Source organism: Halichoerus grypus, chromosome 8, assembly GCF_964656455.1.
Source record: "Halichoerus grypus chromosome 8, mHalGry1.hap1.1, whole genome shotgun sequence".
Lineage (NCBI taxonomy): Eukaryota > Metazoa > Chordata > Mammalia > Carnivora > Phocidae > Halichoerus > Halichoerus grypus.
This window is the reverse complement of record NC_135719.1, coordinates 149,081,533-149,102,464: the sequence shown is the minus strand read 5'-3', so window position 1 is coordinate 149,102,464 and position 20,932 is coordinate 149,081,533. Positions and strand designations below refer to the sequence as shown.

Genomic DNA, 20,932 nt, shown 5'->3' with positions numbered 1-20,932 from the left:
GTTGCCTTTGGAGATCGTTAACAGGACGCAGCAATGTGACAAGATGAAGAAACACACCTGCCGTGGCCTCCTCCAGCACGAGCCACCTGCCCACCCCCGGGCACTGGGCACTGAGGGTCAGAGTTGTCAGCAAAGACAGCGTGTCTGAACACAGGGGGCAGAATTTTAAAAGCCTACAGGATTTTGTTTAGAACTCCAAAGTTCAACAAATGCCCTATTTTAGGGTGAAAACAATTATAAATCTGAAAATGATGCACAGCATCCATGAGCAGTTTCCCTTTCATAGTAATTTTGAAGTAGTGTCATTAACTACGACAGATATTGAAGGTTTACATTTCTAACGAGAAATAACAGCAGATTGAATAGTTTCTTTCCTATCACAAGTGATAACCAGTGTTTGATATTTTACATTTTCTTCCAAGAAATATCAGTCTATCAACGTTTTAAAATAAAATGTTTGCAATAACAATTATCTTAGAACTTTAAATTAAAAAATGATTCTGAATTTAGACTTTCAAAAAAGACCTAGTTGTACTTCAGGGTCTTCTGACAAACAAATTATTAAAACAGAGACCAGATGAGGCCTTAAAAATAGACAATATACTATATTTGAAACAAGATTGCACTCTTGAATTTTAGAATATATCAGAATTGCATTATTATTTCATAAATTCTTCTTTTACTTAACATGCTGACATGTCCAGCTATTCCCAGGTGTGTGTGTGTGCGTGTGCGTGTGTGTACATGTGTGTGCATGTGGGTTTTTTTTGGTGTTCAAGTTTAAGGAAGAAAAATCATGGTTCTTTTGTTTAGCATATATGTTTTCCACCTTAATTAACTAGATCTTTAAAAATGAAAATGAAAACCTTCTCTGACAGCAGTATTTATCACGTCGAAGGATAAATAATTCTTCAGAGCGGAGTGTTGCTAGTCTATTAGAAAACATGTCCGGTGTGTCCTCCCGCGCGGCTCCTCCCGCCGGCCCGCGGCCACCTTCTGCTGCTTCCTCCTTTCCACAAGGTCCTTTTCTGAGCACGAGGACCTCGATGGAGACAGCCGGTTCAAACCCCCCAGAGGAGTTGCCTTCTGCTCAATCCACCTCCCCAGTGACTTGTCAGGGGTCCGGCAGATCCGAAGTATCCACTATGACTTTAATAAAAATGGTATCATCTTTAATATATGTCCCGTTTTCTAGCACAGTTTGGGCCACAAACACTGGGCAGCCAGAGGCAATATTCATCTCCCCGGTGGGCTTCTTGAAGCTGCTGCTGTTGGGGTCCGGCTTGAACGCATCTCCCAGGTGACGCCGAGAGGACCCCTGATCCATCAGCATGAGCGTCACTTTTTGCTTGAACGGCCAAGGAAGCAGAGCATCGTACTCTCCACGCATGATGACAAAAAACAGCGACAAATGCGTCCCCTTCCCCATGCCATCCCCGTTCAGGTAGACCCTGGCACACATCTTATAGCCAAAATAGCCCGTGTAGAAAGGCTGGCTGTAAAGAGACAGGGTCTTCCCCATGACAGCTTCCTGCTTCCGCCGCTTATAATCTCGGATCTTCCAAATCAGCACGCCATTGTAGCTGGCCGTCTCCAGGACCTGGAAGCGCAGGTCCATGTCGGCCAGGCGGATGTCGTGGACGCTCAGCATCTGGTCGTGCCGGCTCAGCTGGGACTCCAGCAAGCCTGCCGTGGGTGAGGAGAGACGGGGTGAAGGAGGCCAGTGAGTGTCAGGAAGGCGGGAGGAGCCCATTCCTAGCACCGGCACTAAACGAAATGGGCTTCTGGGTAGAAGACAAGCACCTGTACGTGTCCTGAAAAACAGGCCTCAGATCCCTGCCTCGTTGGCCCCCCACACCCACGGCCACAGCCTGCTGGGAGGCAACACCTGGGGGACCCGGGCCTGTGTGCCCCAGGGCACATCACCGCAGGGCCCTCTCTCCCACAGGGCGCCCTCAGAGCCCCACTGGGGGCAGGGAAAGGCCAGCTTCCTGTCACATGCCCCCACCTTCCAGCCTGATGCTCAGTCACCTGTGCCCTGCATGGCCTCGCACCATCCCGTCCTCGGCCTAACCCGATGGGGAGGGGGGGGCGGTGGGCGTTGCCATAACCTCAGTTCTTCTGCACCATTAATCCTTGTCATGCAAACATTCAGAATATTCACTCAGTCCCCAAAGCAGCTTCTAGATATCAGAAACACACTGGCTGAGCACACTGCAGGGTCTTGTGCTCACCTGCTTGTCACTTCTGTCCCTTGGGCCTCTCCCTCACCTCCCCCCACCCTCCCGGAAGCCCTGCCCTCTGCCTGGTGTCCACCCTACACCTCCTCTCTACCCTGCTGGCGTCACATGGAGGGGGTGCGTCTAGGTGGGAGACGTTTCTCTCTCAAAGGCATCTCTGGCTGGAAAGTCATCACACCTCTGAACAAGTAATATCTCACTAGAAATCACTGCTTAAGGTGGTGTGTGCCCAACGGACCACCTACCCGCCAGCTCAAGCCCCCAGACTTGGCCGGGCTGGCCAGGCTCCCCAGAACAGACCAGGAGGCACGCTGCCCGCTCCAGACCCCTCCCTGACCTCCCTGCACCTGCCCCCGCCGCCCCCACCTGTGTTCCGCGCCGCCTGTCCTGCACTCTTGTCCACGCTCTCCAGCTCTGTCACTCGGTTCTGGAGGGATTCCACGCTGCTCTTCATGCTGTCTGCTTCTTCCCAGTTCTGCCGGAAGGGACGGATCTCTTTGTCCAGCTCTTTCAGTTTCTCCGCCTGGCTGTCTATCACTCGCTTCCAGATCAAAGGCATCAGAAAGGTACAACACAGTTAGAACTCCGCAGACCCCGTGCTACTGCCCCAGACGCCAGCTGGTTAGGAAGGACAGCCGGCCCAGCGCCAGCCCCACGCCAGCTCCCACACGGGCATCTCACCGGTCGCCCAAACACATCTCAGGGGACGCAGGGGCCACAGGTCCCTAGCCCAGAGGAGGGCCCAGGCAGAGAGAAGCCTCACCCACCAGCTGCAGGGCACGGGGCCCACACCACTCTGTCCCAAGCCTCAGGTGCAGGACCCTGGAGCGACACCCATCAGCCGTCGGAAGGTCTCCGTCTCCTAAAGGGCCGAGCCATCTCCAGGGGCCAAACAATGTGGGTCTCCCACGAGGCTGCCTGACCCAGGGCTGGAGGGGTCGCCCTCTCTCTGTGGCTGCAGGCAGCGCCCCGGGGCCCTGCTGGGGCCTGAGAGACAGCAGCCACCACCCGGCCCCCCGCTCCAGAGACCACCCGGCCCCCCGCTCCAGAGACCTGGCACCGCACAGGGCTGGCCGCAGGAAGAGCCCGGACAGCGCCTCTTCAGACCCTGGCTGAAACCGACAGGCCGATGCCTAGGAGTGGGGCTTGCTTCCCCCATCCCCACGATGCTCAGTGCCCTGTGCCCACTGGGCCCAGAAACACTACTGACAAACATGTGGCTGTTGACAGCAAGGCTGCATTTCATGCTATCTTAATTTAAGTAATTCAGAAAGCCTTTTTTTGCAGAAACACACAGACCATTTACAACAATAAGCAAAGGGTAAGACTCAGACTCCAGCCTGTTTTTAAGGACTGGCACGCCCACCTGTTGGATGAAGCTGGGACCTAAAGGGTTTTCACTTCTTTTTAAAGGTTTTATTCATGTACCTGAGGTGGGGGGGGGGGGGGAGCGGCAGAGGCAGAGGGAGAAGCAGGCTCCCCGCTGAGCAGGGAGCCCGACGCGGGGCTCGATCCCAGGACCCTGGGACCATGACCTGAGCCAAAGGCAGACGCTTAACGGACTGAGCCACCCCCAGGCATCCCAGGGTTTTCACTTCTAAAAAGGATTTGCATTTTTTGAAGTGAAGCTCATGAAGGCTGGGTGGTCTGGCCACCAGTGAAGCCGTGAGTAACTGGGCCGCCTCTGAAGCTTCAGGCCACACAGGGGAGAGCCCCAGGGCCTGCTGAGTTCACTTCTCCTTTCAGAAGCCTATTTTTAAACATTCAGTTTCAGCACCTTTGCTGGCTGTTAATAACCACCAAGGAACAAACATGGTAGGTTTGGGTTACTTTTTTGGGGGAGAAGTACAGTGTTACTCTTCCTCTTCTTTCCAAGAAAGATATTAGCTAACATTGAAAAAGAAAAATGGTTTCTGGAAAGAATACCTCTTCCCACACTGATGTCAATTTGTTTAGATTCACGTGTCTGGAGGCATATTTAATTAGTTCGCGAAGTCTGGGTTCTGGGGACAGCACTACTGGCCTCCCCAAACACCCAAACCCATCATGTATTTCTGATGAGCATCTGCTACTCCACCCGCTCAAGCAACCAGCTGAGCTAACGTGGATACTAGTGCGTTTAGGAGGGAGGTTAACGGAAACCTAGGTCATCAGTGGTGGCTCTGAGAGATGCCATTCTGTGGCCTGGTCCACATCGAGTGAACTGCACGGTGGCCCGGGACAAGCCACGCATCACCCCTCAGGCTCATGCCCCTGAGATAAAGCGGGGGTGACAAAGAGGTGCCTCCTCCCCAAGACCGGTGCTGTGCACGGGGCGATGGGCGCAAAGGCACATGGCGATCTCAGGAACAGAACTGTGGGTGTGAGAGGAGGACTGCCGTGGGGGCCCCGGGCGCCAGCTCAGTGACACAGAGTCGGCATGTGGGGGCGGGGGCGGGGGGGACACATGCACACACTTGCACACACTCACACATGCATGGACGTGTGCACACAGACAAGGCTCCACCAAGTCACTTAAAAGGAGCCCTCCCCCCACATAGCAAGGGACAATGTGTAGTTTTAAACACTCGTCTCCTTTGTATAAATGGCACAGAGTCAAGCAGAGCACTGATCTCAATCAAACTTTCTCTGCAGAATGCAGTAAACATGATCTCATTCCTCAAGAGCGGTCTGCACTCAGCTGCTGTCATCTTTCTATAAAAATAGATCTTAAATGCAGGTGTAGAAAAAGAACCCAGGAGCTGAGAGACGGTACACACTGCAGGCGAGGGAAATAAATCCTCATCAAAAGATGAGCTGCCAGAGCATCAATTCATCAATGTCATGCACAGTGCACCCGAGGGCTTCAACTACCGTCTCTCTTCCTGTCCCTTGCACCGCTCGGGTCACTGGGACCTCTGTACCAAACACCGTGCCAACGAGACCGTGTGGGGGTGGTGCAGGGGCCGGGTGGCCCGCACGGCTTCAGTCCTGCACTCCTGACTGCAGGACTGACCAGCTCCTCTCGTCTCTGCCAACAACAGGGACACGGGGAGTAAGCGGACACTAAAAAAAGTGGTCTTTTTTTCATGAAGAAAAACAGGCTGTTTAAAAAGTATAATATTAAGAAACTGCCCTTCCTGGGTCAGCAAAAGCAAATACTCTCTTAAATTCCACTCCCTTTGGCCAACTCTGATCGCATCCCTGTCCACCGTGTACATGTGGGGCCCTAAGGGACTCTACACTTTATGTGTTGCCACCGTCTCTGGGATTTTAGGGTCTCCTAGAGGATCCGACAAGGAAGGAGATGATACAGAGAGTAACATGTCTGTTGTCACCGTGGTGGTCCGATGCACAGGGCTGGGGGAGCACGCGAGGGGAAGCTGACGGGAAGGGTTTGGGATGAGGAAGGAATAATGAGGGGCACAGGTGAGCCAGGCTCAGGGTGGAGAAGGCTCTGAGGGACCGGGGAGAAGTGCCCCCGGGCCAAGCGTGCTTCACAGATAGCCAAGGCCTCCGGGGGCCAGCCACAGAGGTCTTCCACCCATGCTCCCCAAAGACTGAGAGCCCCAACTCTGTCGGTCGGGCCAGCCCCACAGTGAAGCACAGGTGAGCTGCCACCTTTCCCGTCACACAGTCACCCAGACGGGTTCAGTCTACAGAAGCCGCTGCGGGGGGAGCAGTGTGCCATCCCGACGCCCTCAGTAAGATCAGCATTGCATGTCCAGTGTGATCGGAGTCTCTTTCTTTCCACATAGTCTGTTTCCCTCCATGCTTTTCTCTACGTGGAGAAGAGCGATGGCAAGTGGCTGCCCTCCTACTTAGGACCCAACAGGGGCACGAACTGTGTGGCTGCTCAGCCTCCGCCGCGCTGGGCGCCAGCAACCCGGTTTCCCCCTTTCTTTCTGACTTAGAGCTCGGCGGTTTAGTCCCTCACTGAAGTGTTCAAACATACATCACACACGGTGCAACGACTGAACTCTACTAAAAAGTAAATTAGGGGCGCCTGGGTGGCTCAGTCGTTAAGCGTCTGCCTTCGGCTCAGGTCATGATCCCAGGGTCCTGGGATCGAGCCCCGCATCGGGCTCCCTGCTCAGCGGGAAGCCTGCTTCTCCCTCTCCCACTCCCCCTGCTTGTGTTCCCTCTCTCGCTGTGTCTCTGTCAAATAAATAAATAAATAAAATCTTTAAAAAAAAACTAAAGTAAATTCAAATTTTTCACCCTGGGAGAAGTGGATGTGGAGGATGCATGTAATGACATCAGAGCTTTCAGACAAACACCCCAATGACCTCATCATGGAGATCCTAATTTTTCTGGTTACAAATGACAATGCATAAATGAACCCTTCGGTTGTTATTTTTAACAGGTGGTTTTCTAGCATTGCTTTTATTTCCGTGTCCTTTCCACGCACCTCTGAGAGCCCCAAGCCAGCAGTACGTTGCTGGTAGCTCGGAGCCGAGTGGGGCATCCTGAACTACATTCCCACGGGCACTCGCCAGCAGGGGGCTTGCTGGTGTTTTATGGGATGTACTTTTCCTGGCTTGATTCAATACCAATGACTTGTACCTTTTCTAACACAATCTATTATAATTTCATTGTGTTTTTCCTCGTCTCTGGACAACCACAAAGTTTTAACACAAATGAAATTAATTTCATACACCTCTATGCAATTCAAGCCACTATGACTAATCTCTGACGTTAAAATGGGAGGAAAGGCATTCTCAAAGACGCTGTGACTCTGAGCTCTTGGAAATAATTTTTTAACTTCCAGATAATTTAAGGAAACGCACCTAAGTAAAAGCACAGCAAAGGCATTTTGGAAACATGTTAGTGATTCTTCCATGGGTGTGTGAGATACACGTGGGAATCCGTGTACAGACGCACACCCTGAGGAAGCTAACGTGCAGGGAGATCTACAGGAGTCACACACTAACAGGTGCCTGTGTAGGTAACAAACGAGAAGCGACACCTAATGAAGCCCCTTACAGAACAGCAAAGGTTTGCATGCTTGTGTGAGGCACATGCGGACCACTATGGTGAGATAAAGTGCAGTGTGTGTCACTAGAAAATCCAGAACAAAACAGATTGGCTTCACTTCACTTCAGGAAGTGAAACTTTACACATAACTACTCTTGAACAATATGAAATCTTAAATAATAATAAAAACAGCTAATTTTTTTAAAACACAGGCTTTAAGTCTTACTTCACCAACAGTGAATCAAAGACACATAAGAGAGGCAGTGGGCTTGCTTTCCAGGGAAAAGCAGGGAAGAAACAGCCGCCTGGGTCTTTCTCAAGTCTTCACTTAAGCAAGAGAAACAGGTCGTCTGTTTGACAAAAGTCGGGGCTTTTGCTCAAACATCTTACTGAGAAAGTCTGGAAGGAGAACACAGACATGCTCCTCTACCCTTTGATCCAGCCACAGTCTTAAGCTTCTTACCTGTAAATGAAGTATTTTGGATTCATTATTTCGGAGCATTTCCTTTTGTCTCTCAATTTCAATTTCAAAGCTACATATCTGATTGTGCAAACTTTGTATGCTCTTGTTTTTCTCTACACTTTCATTCTGTAGCAAGGAAACCTGAAAAAGAAATTCTTCAATTAAGCAAAAAGTGGTTTTATTAATTAATACAATTATAATGACAGTACTTACATTTTCACAATATAGGCCTTCTACTAGCTAACTGGAAGACGTTCCAGGAGAAAAAAAATCCCTTCATACAGGAAACAGAAGTCCCGGTAACTTAACAGGAAATCCTACACATTGCCTCCCAGTAATTAACTAAGATGAGGCAAAGTATTTCAGAATGAATGGGACATACTTTCTAAAGTTTTTGCTGAAAAGCAATAAACCTCTTACCAGAGTGGCTTTCAAACTTGACCAGGAAACACATTCGCACATCTCAGCCGTGTGTGTGTGTGTGTGTGTGTGTGTGTGTACCTAAGAAATAGGGATCGCAAAACCATCCTTGCCCTAGTCATTTCCATGCGACCTGGTACTTTCTCTTTTATTCTAATTTACTCTAGAAAGTACTAGTTGCAACCCACTAAATTACTTCACTTCCACCAGTGGGCCACATCGCACACTCTGAAAAGCTCTCCCAACACAAGGGGAAAGCACAGTGAGAATAAAACAGCTATGTATGTGCCCACTTACTCCTTAGGGCCGACCACTACCCTGCAACAGAGACACGGAGCTGCAGAGTCCGTGCGTGCGGCCTGTGGCCTGAGAAGACCCTCCACAAAACTCAACATATTCACCTGCAATGCCACGTCAGCCCCAGGAAGGGCCTGCTTGGGGGGCAGTTCTAAGCTCACCGCGGACCTTTTCAAAATATCTTTCTGAAAACTACCTAGCTCCCAAGAACACACTTACACTGGTCTTAAAAGCCCTCGGGTGAGGAGTCCGAGGGCAAGTCTGACAAGGCGGCCTGCTCAAAAAACTTCTCCATGGGGCACTCCGGCCCTTGGAAAGGCCCCTGGGAAGATGTGTCTGTGCGCGGGCGCGGCTGCCGCCCCCGAAGACAGCAGGCTCCATGAGGGACGCTGTGCCCCGAATACCAGCCAACACCTAACCTGACAGCCCAAGGGCGCCCCAGGACAGACCTGGGTGTGTAAAGCACGGATTCCTGATGTCCCTGCAAAGAACCACCTGCCTTAAGACAGGCAACCAGCAGCGCCTTTGGATACAGTCTGTTTCGTCTTAGAACAAATGCGTATTTACTAAGGAACCTGCAACGTCTCATGGGCAAAAGAACACTTCACTTTCCTAGGATTTTACTCAGCACCAGTGGACTTTCCTCTCTAAAATACACTCTCATGCCCCCGGACTCCTACAAGTGATGCAGACGGGCCATGTGCGCATCCTGCGGGCAGGTCTGCCTTTTCCAAAGTTATGGCTCACTCATTCCCATCTCTCAAGCTGGACATGATTCCCAGACTCTTCAGTCTCACACCCAAAAAAAGAAAAGCCTGCATGCATGCCAACCCTTTTGATAAAAAATCTCAGTAATATCTCCAAAAACAATGGCAATTTTTTTCTATAACAGAACAAGCGACCTGAGGATGAGCAGAAGCATTTCACATTAATGAACACACATCATGCCATATTAAACTCTTAATTTATTAATTTAGGGGCCGCCCTAATTTAAATTTTTATTTATTTACTTACTTATTTATTTTAATGAAAAAATCCACCTCCCAAGCGCCTGCAGATCCCAGCTTTCACCCGTCTATCAGGTAGACATGACATGCATGGGAAAATCTACCTGGCAGGGGTGTTTCCAAGAAAACAGCAGAACATCCCCATGGCAGATGAAAGCAGGAGTCCCCCTGTCCTTTCCTGAGACCCTCCTCAGTGAGAACAACATTTACTCCAGCCTATTTTGGTGGGGCACTCCATATTTCCCTGTAAGCTTCCCTAGTACAGAAAATGGGTGTTTTTAAGTCCACATTTTACAAAATAGTTTTTCCTTAATTTGACATGAACGTGATGGATCAGAGTTTTTGAACCAACTCAAACATCCTATTTTCCACTACACATGAACAAAATAACCTGAGAGATTCCAACTGAGTAATTCTATAATGAGAAATAAATTCCCATTTTAAAAAAGATGAGTATCTCCATTCTTTGTCTAGCCTCTGCCTCTGGGCCCAGGGAAGAGACAGGCACCTTCGCGTGCACACACACAACACCACACCGCCCAGGCTCGGCTGACCTGACGCCTGGGCAGGGGTCCATTCTGCTGGGCAGAGTCAGGAAGAGACCAAGAGGGCAAAGATTTCGAGCTGTCAGCTGCAGTGCACGGCGACGCATCCTGCTCTTGCAGGTGCTCGGCGTGGCCAGCGATGGTTCCAACACATGAGGTGTTTGCAGGGCGAGAAACCGCTGTGGGCCGTGCACAGGCAGCCACCGTGCTGGGTCCCGGCATTTCCACGGACACAAACCACTCACGTGGAGGGGGGCACGCATGATGAAGCAGGGTGGGGAGAAGAACAAAACCGAGGGATCACCCTCTGCGCGCGTTCGCGGGGGCTCAGCTCTGGGAGCAGACTTGGCGAAGGCGCCTTCTACGACTGTCCCGCTGGACAGCCACACCCCTCAGAACCGCAAACTCTTAGCTAACTAGTACAGCTGGAACAGAACCAATGCATTTTAAACGAAAGAAATAACCTTTTTCCTAAGTGAGAAGCAGAGTGCCGACAAGAGACAGAGAGCCCTGGCGTCTACGCCTGTAATTTTTTAAAAAGCAGAAACAGAACACATTCTTCAAGCAGAGGGGAAAAAAGACTTACGTAAACCATCATTAACTCAGAGTGACTACTATGTGTTCATGGGGAGTTCACAACGACTCTTCTCACACACATTTTATGTCCCCGTTGACGAGGACCCCCCTATGCCGTACTTGTGTGTGTACGTGTGACAAGTCAACCGTTCTGTCGCTTCTCATCTTCAGCATAAACATTTGTATTAAAAAACTATGTCAGTTCATATAAGTCTTTTGATTAAGAATTTTAGACTTTTTCAAATACATTCACATTTTAAATTGGTTGGATTTCATACTGGAAACAAGGTATTCAAATCTCTACAAATCTTTAGAAAATAAACATCAATTCCACCGGTTTCTCTAATTCATCTCGGTACCTTCCTACTCCAAATTTTCTATAAATGTTTCCCGAATACTGAAATAAGTTTTTATTTTTGTATAGAAACCACAATGAGAGATCCTATTACAATTTCTTCTCTATCCATTCTTGGAGGTCTTCATGTTTTTCTCATGAATAGAGGGCCCGGCCCAGGTGAACACCACGGACCGAGAACTCCCCGGGAAGAAGTATTACATGGGGAAGGTGCCTGCTAAGGAGCCCACAGCCCCCACAACTGAGGCCTCCTGAAAAGAAGCCCAGCTGGAGAACAAGGGCGCTCTGCACCAAACTTCCACAAAGTGTCTGGTGAGGAAGTCAACGGTAACACCGGGCGGGGGGGGATTGTTGCTCAGAAAAGACAAAGAACGGTGAAGCATTTAACCCTCATCACCTTCCAGACTGGGTGCTGGCAGACTTTTTCTGTAAAGAGCCAGAGAGTAAACATTTTGGGCTGTGAGGTCTGTGCAGTCTCTGTCTCACTCCTAAACTCTGCAAAAGCAGCCATGGACACAGGGAAACGAATGAGCATGGCTACATTCCAATAAAACTTTATTTACAAAAAGATGAGGCTGATGGGAAGAAAGGAGGTTTAGCAGTCTGAGAACCCCCGTTCTAGGTCAATGCTAAGGTAACCACAATGTGATTAAAAAAAAAAAAAAGGCACTGCATGCTTGCTTGGCAATTAACAAACAAAGAACACACACACACAAATGCCTTCATTTAGGAGCTCAAGGTCATGTGAAAAGAAATTTACTTTTTTGACATTCTCTTGATACTGTTTCTTTTATCCAAAACCATTAGTAACTATAAAAAAGATTTTCTTCTTTAAATAATTTGAATAAATGATTAAAAGCCAACAAAAGCGGGAAGCAGTCTGGCGTACCTTTTTCTCTAGAGAGTTACTCCACTCTTTCAGTAAGTTGACATGCTGCACCGCGGAGCTGGCCTCATGGGCCTTAATCTGCTGGTTTGTCCCCTGCGAGAACAGAGATGCAGTGCATTAAGCTGACCTCACTCCATCACAGAGTGCAGCAAGACTAACACATGACCTAAACCCAGCACTAAACACGAAGAGGGGAGCCCTATTCTTTACAGCTATCGGGCGGTCTCTAAGCCTTCGAAAGGCCATGCTCAGCAACCCCCCACTCCACCGAGTGCAGGTGGGGAGGCAGGCAAGAAGAGCAGACATCCTGTAATTCTACAGCAATCTCAAGTTCGTCATGCTCATCGCTCCTCAAGCTTCTTACCAAGAGCCTTCTCATCTGCATTTTGTATTTGTAAGATCAAGAAATTAAATCTTAGACCTCTCATTTTTGTTCCTTTATAACTTTTTTCATTAAAAATACAAATGGGAAATGTTTAGGCACCTGCAGTTACAGCTAGACAGTGCTACAATAATCTAGTGAACGAACATGTAATCAAAGTGGGATTCTAAATAATTTTCTAGAATATTAACTTATTAGGGAAATACACTGTATTAGAAAACGTATTGCTCCTCACTGTTCTAAGTATACTTGGAAAGTTACATACAAAACATAAACAATCTACAGAGTACATAAGATGGAGACCATTTTAGAGTCAGTAATAAGCACATGAAATAGTACTAGAAATATATTTAAGGAAATAATCGGTATGAAAACATAATTTGTTTTGATATTAGAAAATTAAGAAGCCACAGAAAGCATTTTAATGATCTCCAAAACATATACTCTGTACATAGAATATTCATATATATATGTTGATATAAGTACTGCTATATATAAACATATATATATATACATACACAGAATGAATGGTACTACATACGACATAACAGTGGCGAGCGCCCCGTCTCGTTAGGAGACGGAGACAGAGGGAGGCTACAGTCACTCTCACTCTTGGGGTTCTTTACTTTCTAAGAAAATACTGAGATGCCAGTATCTCTCTACTGATTTCATAATAATGTATTGATAATACACAAAATTAAATATAAAATACTTTAATTGTAATATATACTGCCCTCTGATTAGTTTTAAGATTGAGATATACGTTTCAATGAAACTCAGTTCAAATTCACTAGCAATCTCAGACGTGTTAAAAAACCAAAAACCCCCAGACACAGGATTCTCGCAGCACGAGTGTGGTGGTGGAGAAGCTCTCTCCACACGGCTGTTCTGGGGGCGGCACAGATACTATGAAATGCGTTTGTGGACACACGAGTGTGGTCCTCACGGCTGTGTACTGTGCGCACATCGCCCAAACCGTGTCTGGTTTGATAGCCACTTATAGTCAAGTACTGGCTAAAGTTCCATAACCATCTCTCTAGAAACCCCCCCACGACTGTCAGTCCTATTTGTCCCACGTCCTCGCTGGTTTTAGATGGAGTTGTTCTGCTAACGTCCTGACTTCCTTCTCAGCACAGGTGTCCACCTGAAGTCTCAGAACACCACAGGCATGGAGAGCGAGCGCCCACGTCGGCTGCATGGGGCTTTCACCACCCATGCAGCATGGTGACTCGGTCCCATGACAAAGGCTACAAGTCCAGAACTTGCATGTTAAGATGTTAAGATAAACTTTCTCTCATGGCAGAATGTCAGTGACTGGGAAGGACAAATGTTGGATACTGACCTGAAAAACGCAGCCATAGCGCTTAAAACTACAGGTGCTGGGGGCATTGACACACTCTGACAAGTGTGCACTCAACTGCAACGGGAAAGAGACGTGAGTTGTGGCACAAGCGTCTGCATGAAAATGTTCAAACATATTAAGGGCACAGAGAGCATCTGGTTTGCACTGTCACGAAGGGGGCTTATCAGCTAAGGTGTGTATATACCATCCGCTTCCTAGACTTAGACGCAGTAAATATACACTACTGCCACGTGTATGCACATAGGTACGCCAATATACATAAATACAGTTACTGTAACATTTCTTAAACCTGCAGTTTCTTTAGAACAAATTGTTCAAAATGTAACATGCCGTCTGCAGTGCCAGAATTTAAAAAAGAAGGAAAAAAACGTAAACTGAAATGAACATTTAAAGACTATAAACAAAAATTGCATGAAACACAAAAAAGAGAAAGCATTCAGGATGTAACTGGGTCACACATCTAATATACAGTACACAAAAATAAATATATTTTTGAAGCAAGCTTACACGATGTACCATTACTCTCAATACTCAAGATAACGAGATGAGTTTTTCCTTCTTCTGAAAAGACTTTTTTTTCCCTCTGAGTGTCCATAAATTCATGTAACTTCTCACAGATCGCTAAGGTCATTCTAACAACATGAATCTTAATATTGTCACCTCTAATTGGTAAAAGAAAATTAAGAGAGATTGGGAGAGGATAGCTCTTCATACAAGGAAAAACCCCTTTGGTTCAGCTCAAATGTTGGCAAATCGTCAAATAAAAACCACTTATGATGCCCCCTCAAGAGAAAAGGGAATTGAAATGTCTACATTTTAAAGACATAGTGCTATTCATTAGGCTAATACAATTTAAGGACAGCTTCTTCTTTTACTGAAGAAATTCTCATCAGGAAACTCTAGGGATAGATCTTCTTTATAGAGAACAATTAGACCCTGAATTAGGAAAGGGGGTGTCTGAGCGCACTGCAGAGCTGGCCCTGGGTTTTTGTGTGTGCACACAGGCTTCCAGAGGCTCCTGGGCCCATCCTCTGTCACCAGGACAAAGAGTCCTTGAGTCCTTCCCCTTTAGGTCAGTATTTAGGACAGGGAGGAGCGTGGGTCTGTGGCGAGAGCTGCAGAGAAGGGCCAATGTCACGGGGAGCCTATGGGCCCATCTCTGCGGAAGGTCTCTGAGCCGGGGCAGAGTCATGGTGGTTACAGATCTAGCAGCCTAGCACACGTGATGTTCCTCTGAGCCAGGCCAGGAAGCTCTGGCCCGCACCTGGAGGAAAGCGCCCAAAAGGTAGATCACAGGTGACTGGCAGAGAGACGAAGCATGAGACTGTGTGTAGTAACAACAGCTTCAAAGTTTTAAGATCTACTCTTACAGTGCCAGCGCTATAATCGTGAACCTATCCAGCCAACGCTTTTGGTATTAAAGTCAGGGACACAGGGGTCTGATGTCATTTTCAGTGGGGCACTATAAATTCAGGGTCACACTTTCTCTTAAACTGGCTCATTATCATTCCTCTCAGAGTCTTTATCATCATTTCTCACAGGAGCTTTGGAATAGAGGCAAGAATAATTTATAGACCAATAGCATTGTTCACCAGAAACCCAAGATAAATGCAGGTTTAAAGATTTTTAAAAGAAAAATAACTTGGAGGCAAATGGAGTTAGCGTCTGTCCCTAATGCAGGTAGCCCTGAGTGAAAATTCTGGAAAGCGTATAAAACCCTGGTAATCACTTCAACATTGCAGACGCTTCATCCATTCGCTTTAGCAGAGGGACTTCCTAGTAGTGGAAATCTATATGCATCTCCCTGCCACTCCCAGAGGCACATTCCAGGCCTAGGGACCATGGCCACCCAGCAAGACCCTGCCCTGTCACCTTCCTGGGAGGACACACTCTGGGTGAGAGTGGTTCTGGGGGGTCCTCTCTCTACCCCATGTTCCTGGCTCCAGGCCCACATAGGTCCTCTTGCTCAGTGGGGATGTGAGAAGACACCGACCCTCACACCTCCTCAATATCCAATGGTAAAATTCCAGGCTGCTGAAAAAGGCTGAGGTGAGCAGCCTCCTCAGATCAGAGCACCCGGGCCCGAGGGCCCTGCCAGGGGACCAGGGGGCACAGGAGCCCCAGATGCTCCCAAAACAGCAACCAAAAGGGCTCCAGATCAGGACCAGATGCCAAAACATTTAAGAATCCTTGGAATTTTTCCAACTGGATATGCCCTGATCAAATTAAGTTAATGTAAAATCTACCTGTCTTAAAAAAAAGTGTGCCCAAGGGCAGTGTGAGACATGACCTCTGGGGGAGGCTACACAGGGCCCTTCTCACTGGCCCCTGCAATGTGGGAGCCACCTCCGGGCCCACTTGCTCCCCGGCACCAACCCTGCACAGCGTATGTGGCCACACGGGTCTGGAGTGTCTGTACAAAGTCATTTATTTTGAGATAATCTTAAAGTAACTCCTATTTTACAGATTTTAAAAATAGCTTTTTTTAGAACCTAAGCAGTTATTACTTTTGCTTGCACTTTTGTAAAGTAATTCCATTTTCTCAGTTCCTAACAATATTTTGCTCTGAATTTAACCACTCCGTAGCGTTTATTTGCTTGCTTCTGAAATTTCTGATGCCCCAAAATAGCGTGAGGTTCTCTGTTGTCTTTCTACCGTACGCATCACTATCGTGATCTGTGAAACCTTCGATTTCAGCTACTGGGTTAGGATGGAGTCTCTGGCATGCTAGTCTCGAAGATGTCACCAACTCCTCAACAGGCCTGGCCATGCCCCTTACCTCACTCCTCAGAAGGGTCTGGACACTGCACTTATGGGGGCAGGACACCACCACACAGGGACACTCAGTGTCTTCGTGTTTCTGGAGGAAAAAAAGAAAGCATCATCAACTTTGAGACATACAACCCGTCTCCCTTCAGACCCCATTGGTATCTCCAATGTCACCATGAAGACCCAAAGGACACCCTGCTCACTGGCCCGGTTTCCTTGAGTTCTGACACATTTGGAGGAGTCCTCACGCTCAGTTTGAGAGCCAAAAAAAGATAAGGTGTCTCAGGAGATCTACCCAAATCTGACAGGTGAGGGCCATCCGTGGGAGCACAGTGGTGTGGGGGGAGCTGGAGGTGGTGTCCCCACAGCAGCCTCCACGAGACAGCACCCATTTGTGCGGGTGCGCACAGGCAGACTTGGCCCTTGCTGCCACTCACACTGCAGCCCAGGGTCCAGACTTTGTTCGCTGGAGAGAAGGGTGGTTTTCTTTTGGCCTCTCAGGTTGGGGTCTGTAAATGATGCTTCTCCGACACCTGCAAACAGCATGAGCCGCTGGGTATTTAAATTACCACCCTGGAATTTTACTAGGTTATCTATAATGCATGGAAAATATGGACAAATTTTGATTTAGCCCTTCTTTGGACGGTATGAATTTCAACTCTGCAGAGCCTGGATGACAACGGTTCGACCCATGCCACGGGCACCTGCTGGGCATCTGTTCAGTAGCAAAGTTACGGCAAGAGCTGCCCACCAGGACACCAAATCCAAAAGCCCTGGAAGCACCGCCAGACACATGACAAAGGGCCACTCGAGAGAGACTAATGCAGGCAGAATCAGAGCTGTAACTGCAGGCCACACAACACAACCGGTGGGACAGGCTCCTGGAGGCCGCATCACCAAGCGAGAAGGAATCTTGTGCTGTTTTCCTCGTTACCCTCGATACTTGTGATTCTCCTCATCTGGTTTGTCAGATTAGGGCCTCCGCAGTTATGTTGGGATGCTGAACGACGGGGGTGGGGAGAGTGGGAGGCACAGCTGAGAGCCTCAGTCCAACTAGGAAGGCACCGTGTGGACCAAGGGCAGTGGGGGCCCAGGTGAGGCGCCAGGCACCGCACTCTCTTCGGCGTGGTCTGAAGTCCGGTGTCTCTCTGAGCGTGCTGGGGTATGGTCTGTAGAGCAGAGATGGCTCCGCTCCTGGGCTTGGGCCTCGGAGGCCTGCAGAGGCCCCAGAGGGCAAGTCCACAACTGCTCAGAGCTCAACAGAAAGCGCCTGACTGGACTGAGCCTGACCAGCTGGCCTCCCACAAGAGGCACCACGTGGGGCGGGGGGAGGGGGTGGGGCCCTGGCTTTCTATTCTGCCTGGCTGTGCTCGGATCCCTGAGAGTTCCCAGGTGCCATCAAGTCAAGGCTTTGTCTTTCAGTGGAAAACCCTGGACAAATGGCTCCACCTCCCTGCCTCATCTAGAAGTGGGAGGAGTGTCTGCGCTTCCCTCACAGGGGGGCCGTGAGGGCCCGATCAGTCATGGGCCTGGAGGGGTAACATGGTGAACGTTCCACAGATGCCAGGCCTCCTCCCTGCACCTACCCTTGAACCCACCTCCATCCCCCAGGCCCGGCGTGCACCAGGTGCTGCGGCCGGCCCGATGAAGACAGCTCGCGCACAGGTAAGCACCGCTGCGGCGAGCAGAGACCAGGAGGGAACACGGGGCAGGGGGCTCTGGGAAGGGAGCTCTGAGGAGGACTGGCAGTGGGTGGGGGCAGTGTTCTAGGAGGGTGGGGCAGGAGATGGTGGGACAAGAGGCTGGGGCCAGACCCATCAGTATCTTCCAACGTCTGTCTCTGCAGATCTGTGCAAACATACCAGAAAATAAATTTCTAGAAGTAGGCTTTGTTGGGTATCAAAGGGTACAGGTATTTTAAATGGATTTTGATAGATATTGTCAAACTGCTCTCCGATACCCTACACAAACGCACTCCCGTCATCACAGGAACATGGGCTTATACCCTTGTCAATTCCATCAGACTTTTCAATCTCTGACGTGACAGGTGGAAAACGCAGTGAGTGTGATTTGCAATTATTTAATAATGTGTGGGAAGGTATGTTTTGATATTTATTAATCATTTATAGTTCCTGTGACTTGCCTTTTCAAGGCTTTTGCCCATAGTAGTGGGCTGAATAGTGACCCCCAAAATTCATGTCTCTCTAGAACCTCAGAATATGACCTTATTTGGAAATCAGATCTTTGCAGATGTAATCAGTGAAGATGAGGCCCTGGTGGATTAGGATTAGGGTGGGCCCTCAATCCAACCATGGGTGCCCTTATGACAGGAGAGGACATGCCCCAGAAAAAGGCGTCTGAGCAGGGAGGCAGACAGCTGCCAGCCAAGGAATGCCACGGACCACAGCCTCTGGGAGCTGGAAGGGGCAGGAAAGGGTCTTTCCTGGAGCCCTCAGAGGGAGCCCTGGCAACACCTTGGGTTTGGATTTCTCGCCTCCAGAACTGTGAGAGACTACACTTCTGTTGTTTTAAGCCACCAGCTTTGTGGCACTTTGTTAGAGCAGCCCCAGGAAAACAACATGCCCACTTAAAAAAACGGATAACCTTCTGATGCATACGAATCCTCTCCATACTAAGAAGTTAGTCCTGTCTACCAAATTAAATGTAACTCTGACAGGCACAGAACAGATGTAACGATACGGTGGACACCCACCAAGGACAAGAACAGAACTGATGACTTCCTGTTTACCTGTGTGTCCTCCACCTTCCCCCAGGGAGGAACCCCTAACCCGAAAATCTGAATTTTGCATTTCTACTTCCTTTGCTTAAAGAAGTTACATTACACATAAATGTGGGCCAGACAAAATACTGTTTTGATTGCTTTTGAATTTTATTAAAATGGAACTCTACCCTGAGTCTTCGGAGACCCGGGTGAGTATGGTGTTTCTCAGGCTAACGCTCGTGTCGTGTGTAGCTGGGGGTCCTCAGTCCTAAAATTTTCCTGCCACGTCCGTCACATGCAGTCTGCTGGGTCCACAACTGACATGTCCCTGCCCCAGCTGATGGATGTGTGGGGTTGCTCCCAGAGTTCTGCAGCTCGGTTATGCTGGGCCCTGTCTCCTGGTGTGTATGTGTGACAGTTTCTCTCACACAGCTAGGAGAGGGACTGCTAATTAGCCAAGTACAGGAATGTTCAACCTAATAAAACATCGCCAAACTGCCTTCCACAGTGGCTGCACCTATATGATATATTCCCATTACAAGATACACATTTTCCCAGAAAAGGAGATCTCTAGAATTCTGACTTTCCACAAGTTAACAGAACTGTTTAGAGATCACATTCGACAGTTTCTAGACTAGATGTGACAGAGGGGATTCTCTCCTGGCACTTTAAATTATGCTGATTTATAGATTAAGAAAAAACAACTTGAAAACAGCAATGTAACGTCAATAGCATGGTTTAAACGTAGGAAAGGAACTTTCATACGAGCTGCAACGGGCTCGATGCTTTATCAGTCTGGATCTCATCAACACCCAGTGTACCTGATGCCCTTCATAAAACACAGGAGACGTGGGGATGTCAGGGTGACCTGGGCTGGAGACGTGCCTCTGAGATGTCTGCTCTTTCTAAAAATAAGCCCACAGCAGGGCAGGATGAGACGAAGCGTGCTCCTAGCTGACAGGAGGAGACCCGGGAGCCCCATCCCAGGCCCGACAGGACAGGAGCCCTCCCAGCATGTAGCTGCCCTGCTGTGGTCCAGGAGGGGGTCACCACGGTGACCTGGGGCAGGCGAGCCCCTACCTTGTTACCTGAACAGTCTCTGTTCAGCCTAGTTGGAGTTCAGAGTCAGTTACTTACATACTGTCTAACTGACACACTCTACAATTCTTTCTTGAATGAAGTTAACTCCTGGATTCTATTCTGCAAGTAAAGATAACTGGTTTTTGCAAGAAGCGAAGTATAACTTTGATAGCAACACACCAACATTGTAAAGGCTGCAATACTGCTCACTAACTATAAGTCTCATTGGTCTGAACTGAGTTATTGAAGGAACGATTCAATTAGGCCAAACACTATTCCTATTTTCTACAGTTCTTAAAAGTCCTTAATAACTGGAAATGTCTACAGAAATCGTACAGGAAAAAGACTTCACAAGAGAAGAAAATCACAGGCACAGGAAAGTTGTACAAAGGAAGGTAAACATGTAGATTATGAAGTAGAGTACATTTCATTTCATTTCATACAGAAAAACAAAAACTTTCCCTAAATTTTGGTCAATAAATGCTCTAGAATATCCACCAGGAACCACCTGGACCCCCACACCCTGGCTGCAAATCTCTGGTCCTCTCCCATCCTGGTCCCATCAGTCACGGTCCTGCCAAGTCCAGAGGTCATCCCCAGCAGCCCCCAGCTTCTCAGCAATGTCTGCCCCTCCTGCCCACCCCACCACCCCCAGCTCTCTCTGCCTCCGGGGCACCACTCTGCTGACCTTTCCATACTGGCCACTCCTTTGCTAGATGACCTCCCCTCTTAGCAGTCTGTAAGCATTCATGTGCCCCAGGCCTCTGTCCCCAAGGCTCCAGGGACCACCTAATTAAGATGCACCAGTAGCCCAGACCACTGCCCTATTCTCCCCTCCAGCCTGCTATGCTCCACCGAGCCCCACCTC

At 48.6% G+C, this 20,932-nt stretch overlaps 1 protein-coding gene across 10 annotated transcripts in view; it reads right to left on the bottom strand.

The window, feature by feature from the left end:
* Positions 1-272: 272 nt before the first annotated feature.
* The window catches only part of TRAF3 (TNF receptor associated factor 3), a 110,233-nt gene continuing 89,573 nt past the window's right edge, over positions 273-20,932 (bottom strand). For 8 of the 10 annotated variants that reach the window (XM_078054249.1, XM_036099500.2, XM_036099499.2 and 5 more), the window contains 6 exons: positions 16,273-16,353; positions 13,473-13,547; positions 11,749-11,841; positions 7,660-7,800; positions 2,607-2,781; positions 273-1,686 (listed from right to left, as the gene is read on the bottom strand). In XM_078054249.1, the coding sequence (XP_077910375.1) occupies positions 1,115-1,686; positions 2,607-2,781; positions 7,660-7,800; positions 11,749-11,841; positions 13,473-13,547; positions 16,273-16,353 (1,137 nt within the window). In that variant the 3' untranslated portion in view covers positions 273-1,114. The remainder of the gene's footprint in view (positions 1,687-2,606; positions 2,782-7,659; positions 7,801-11,748; positions 11,842-13,472; positions 13,548-16,272; positions 16,354-20,932) is intronic. The other 2 variants (XM_036099503.2, XM_036099504.2) reach the window with 2 other exon arrangements.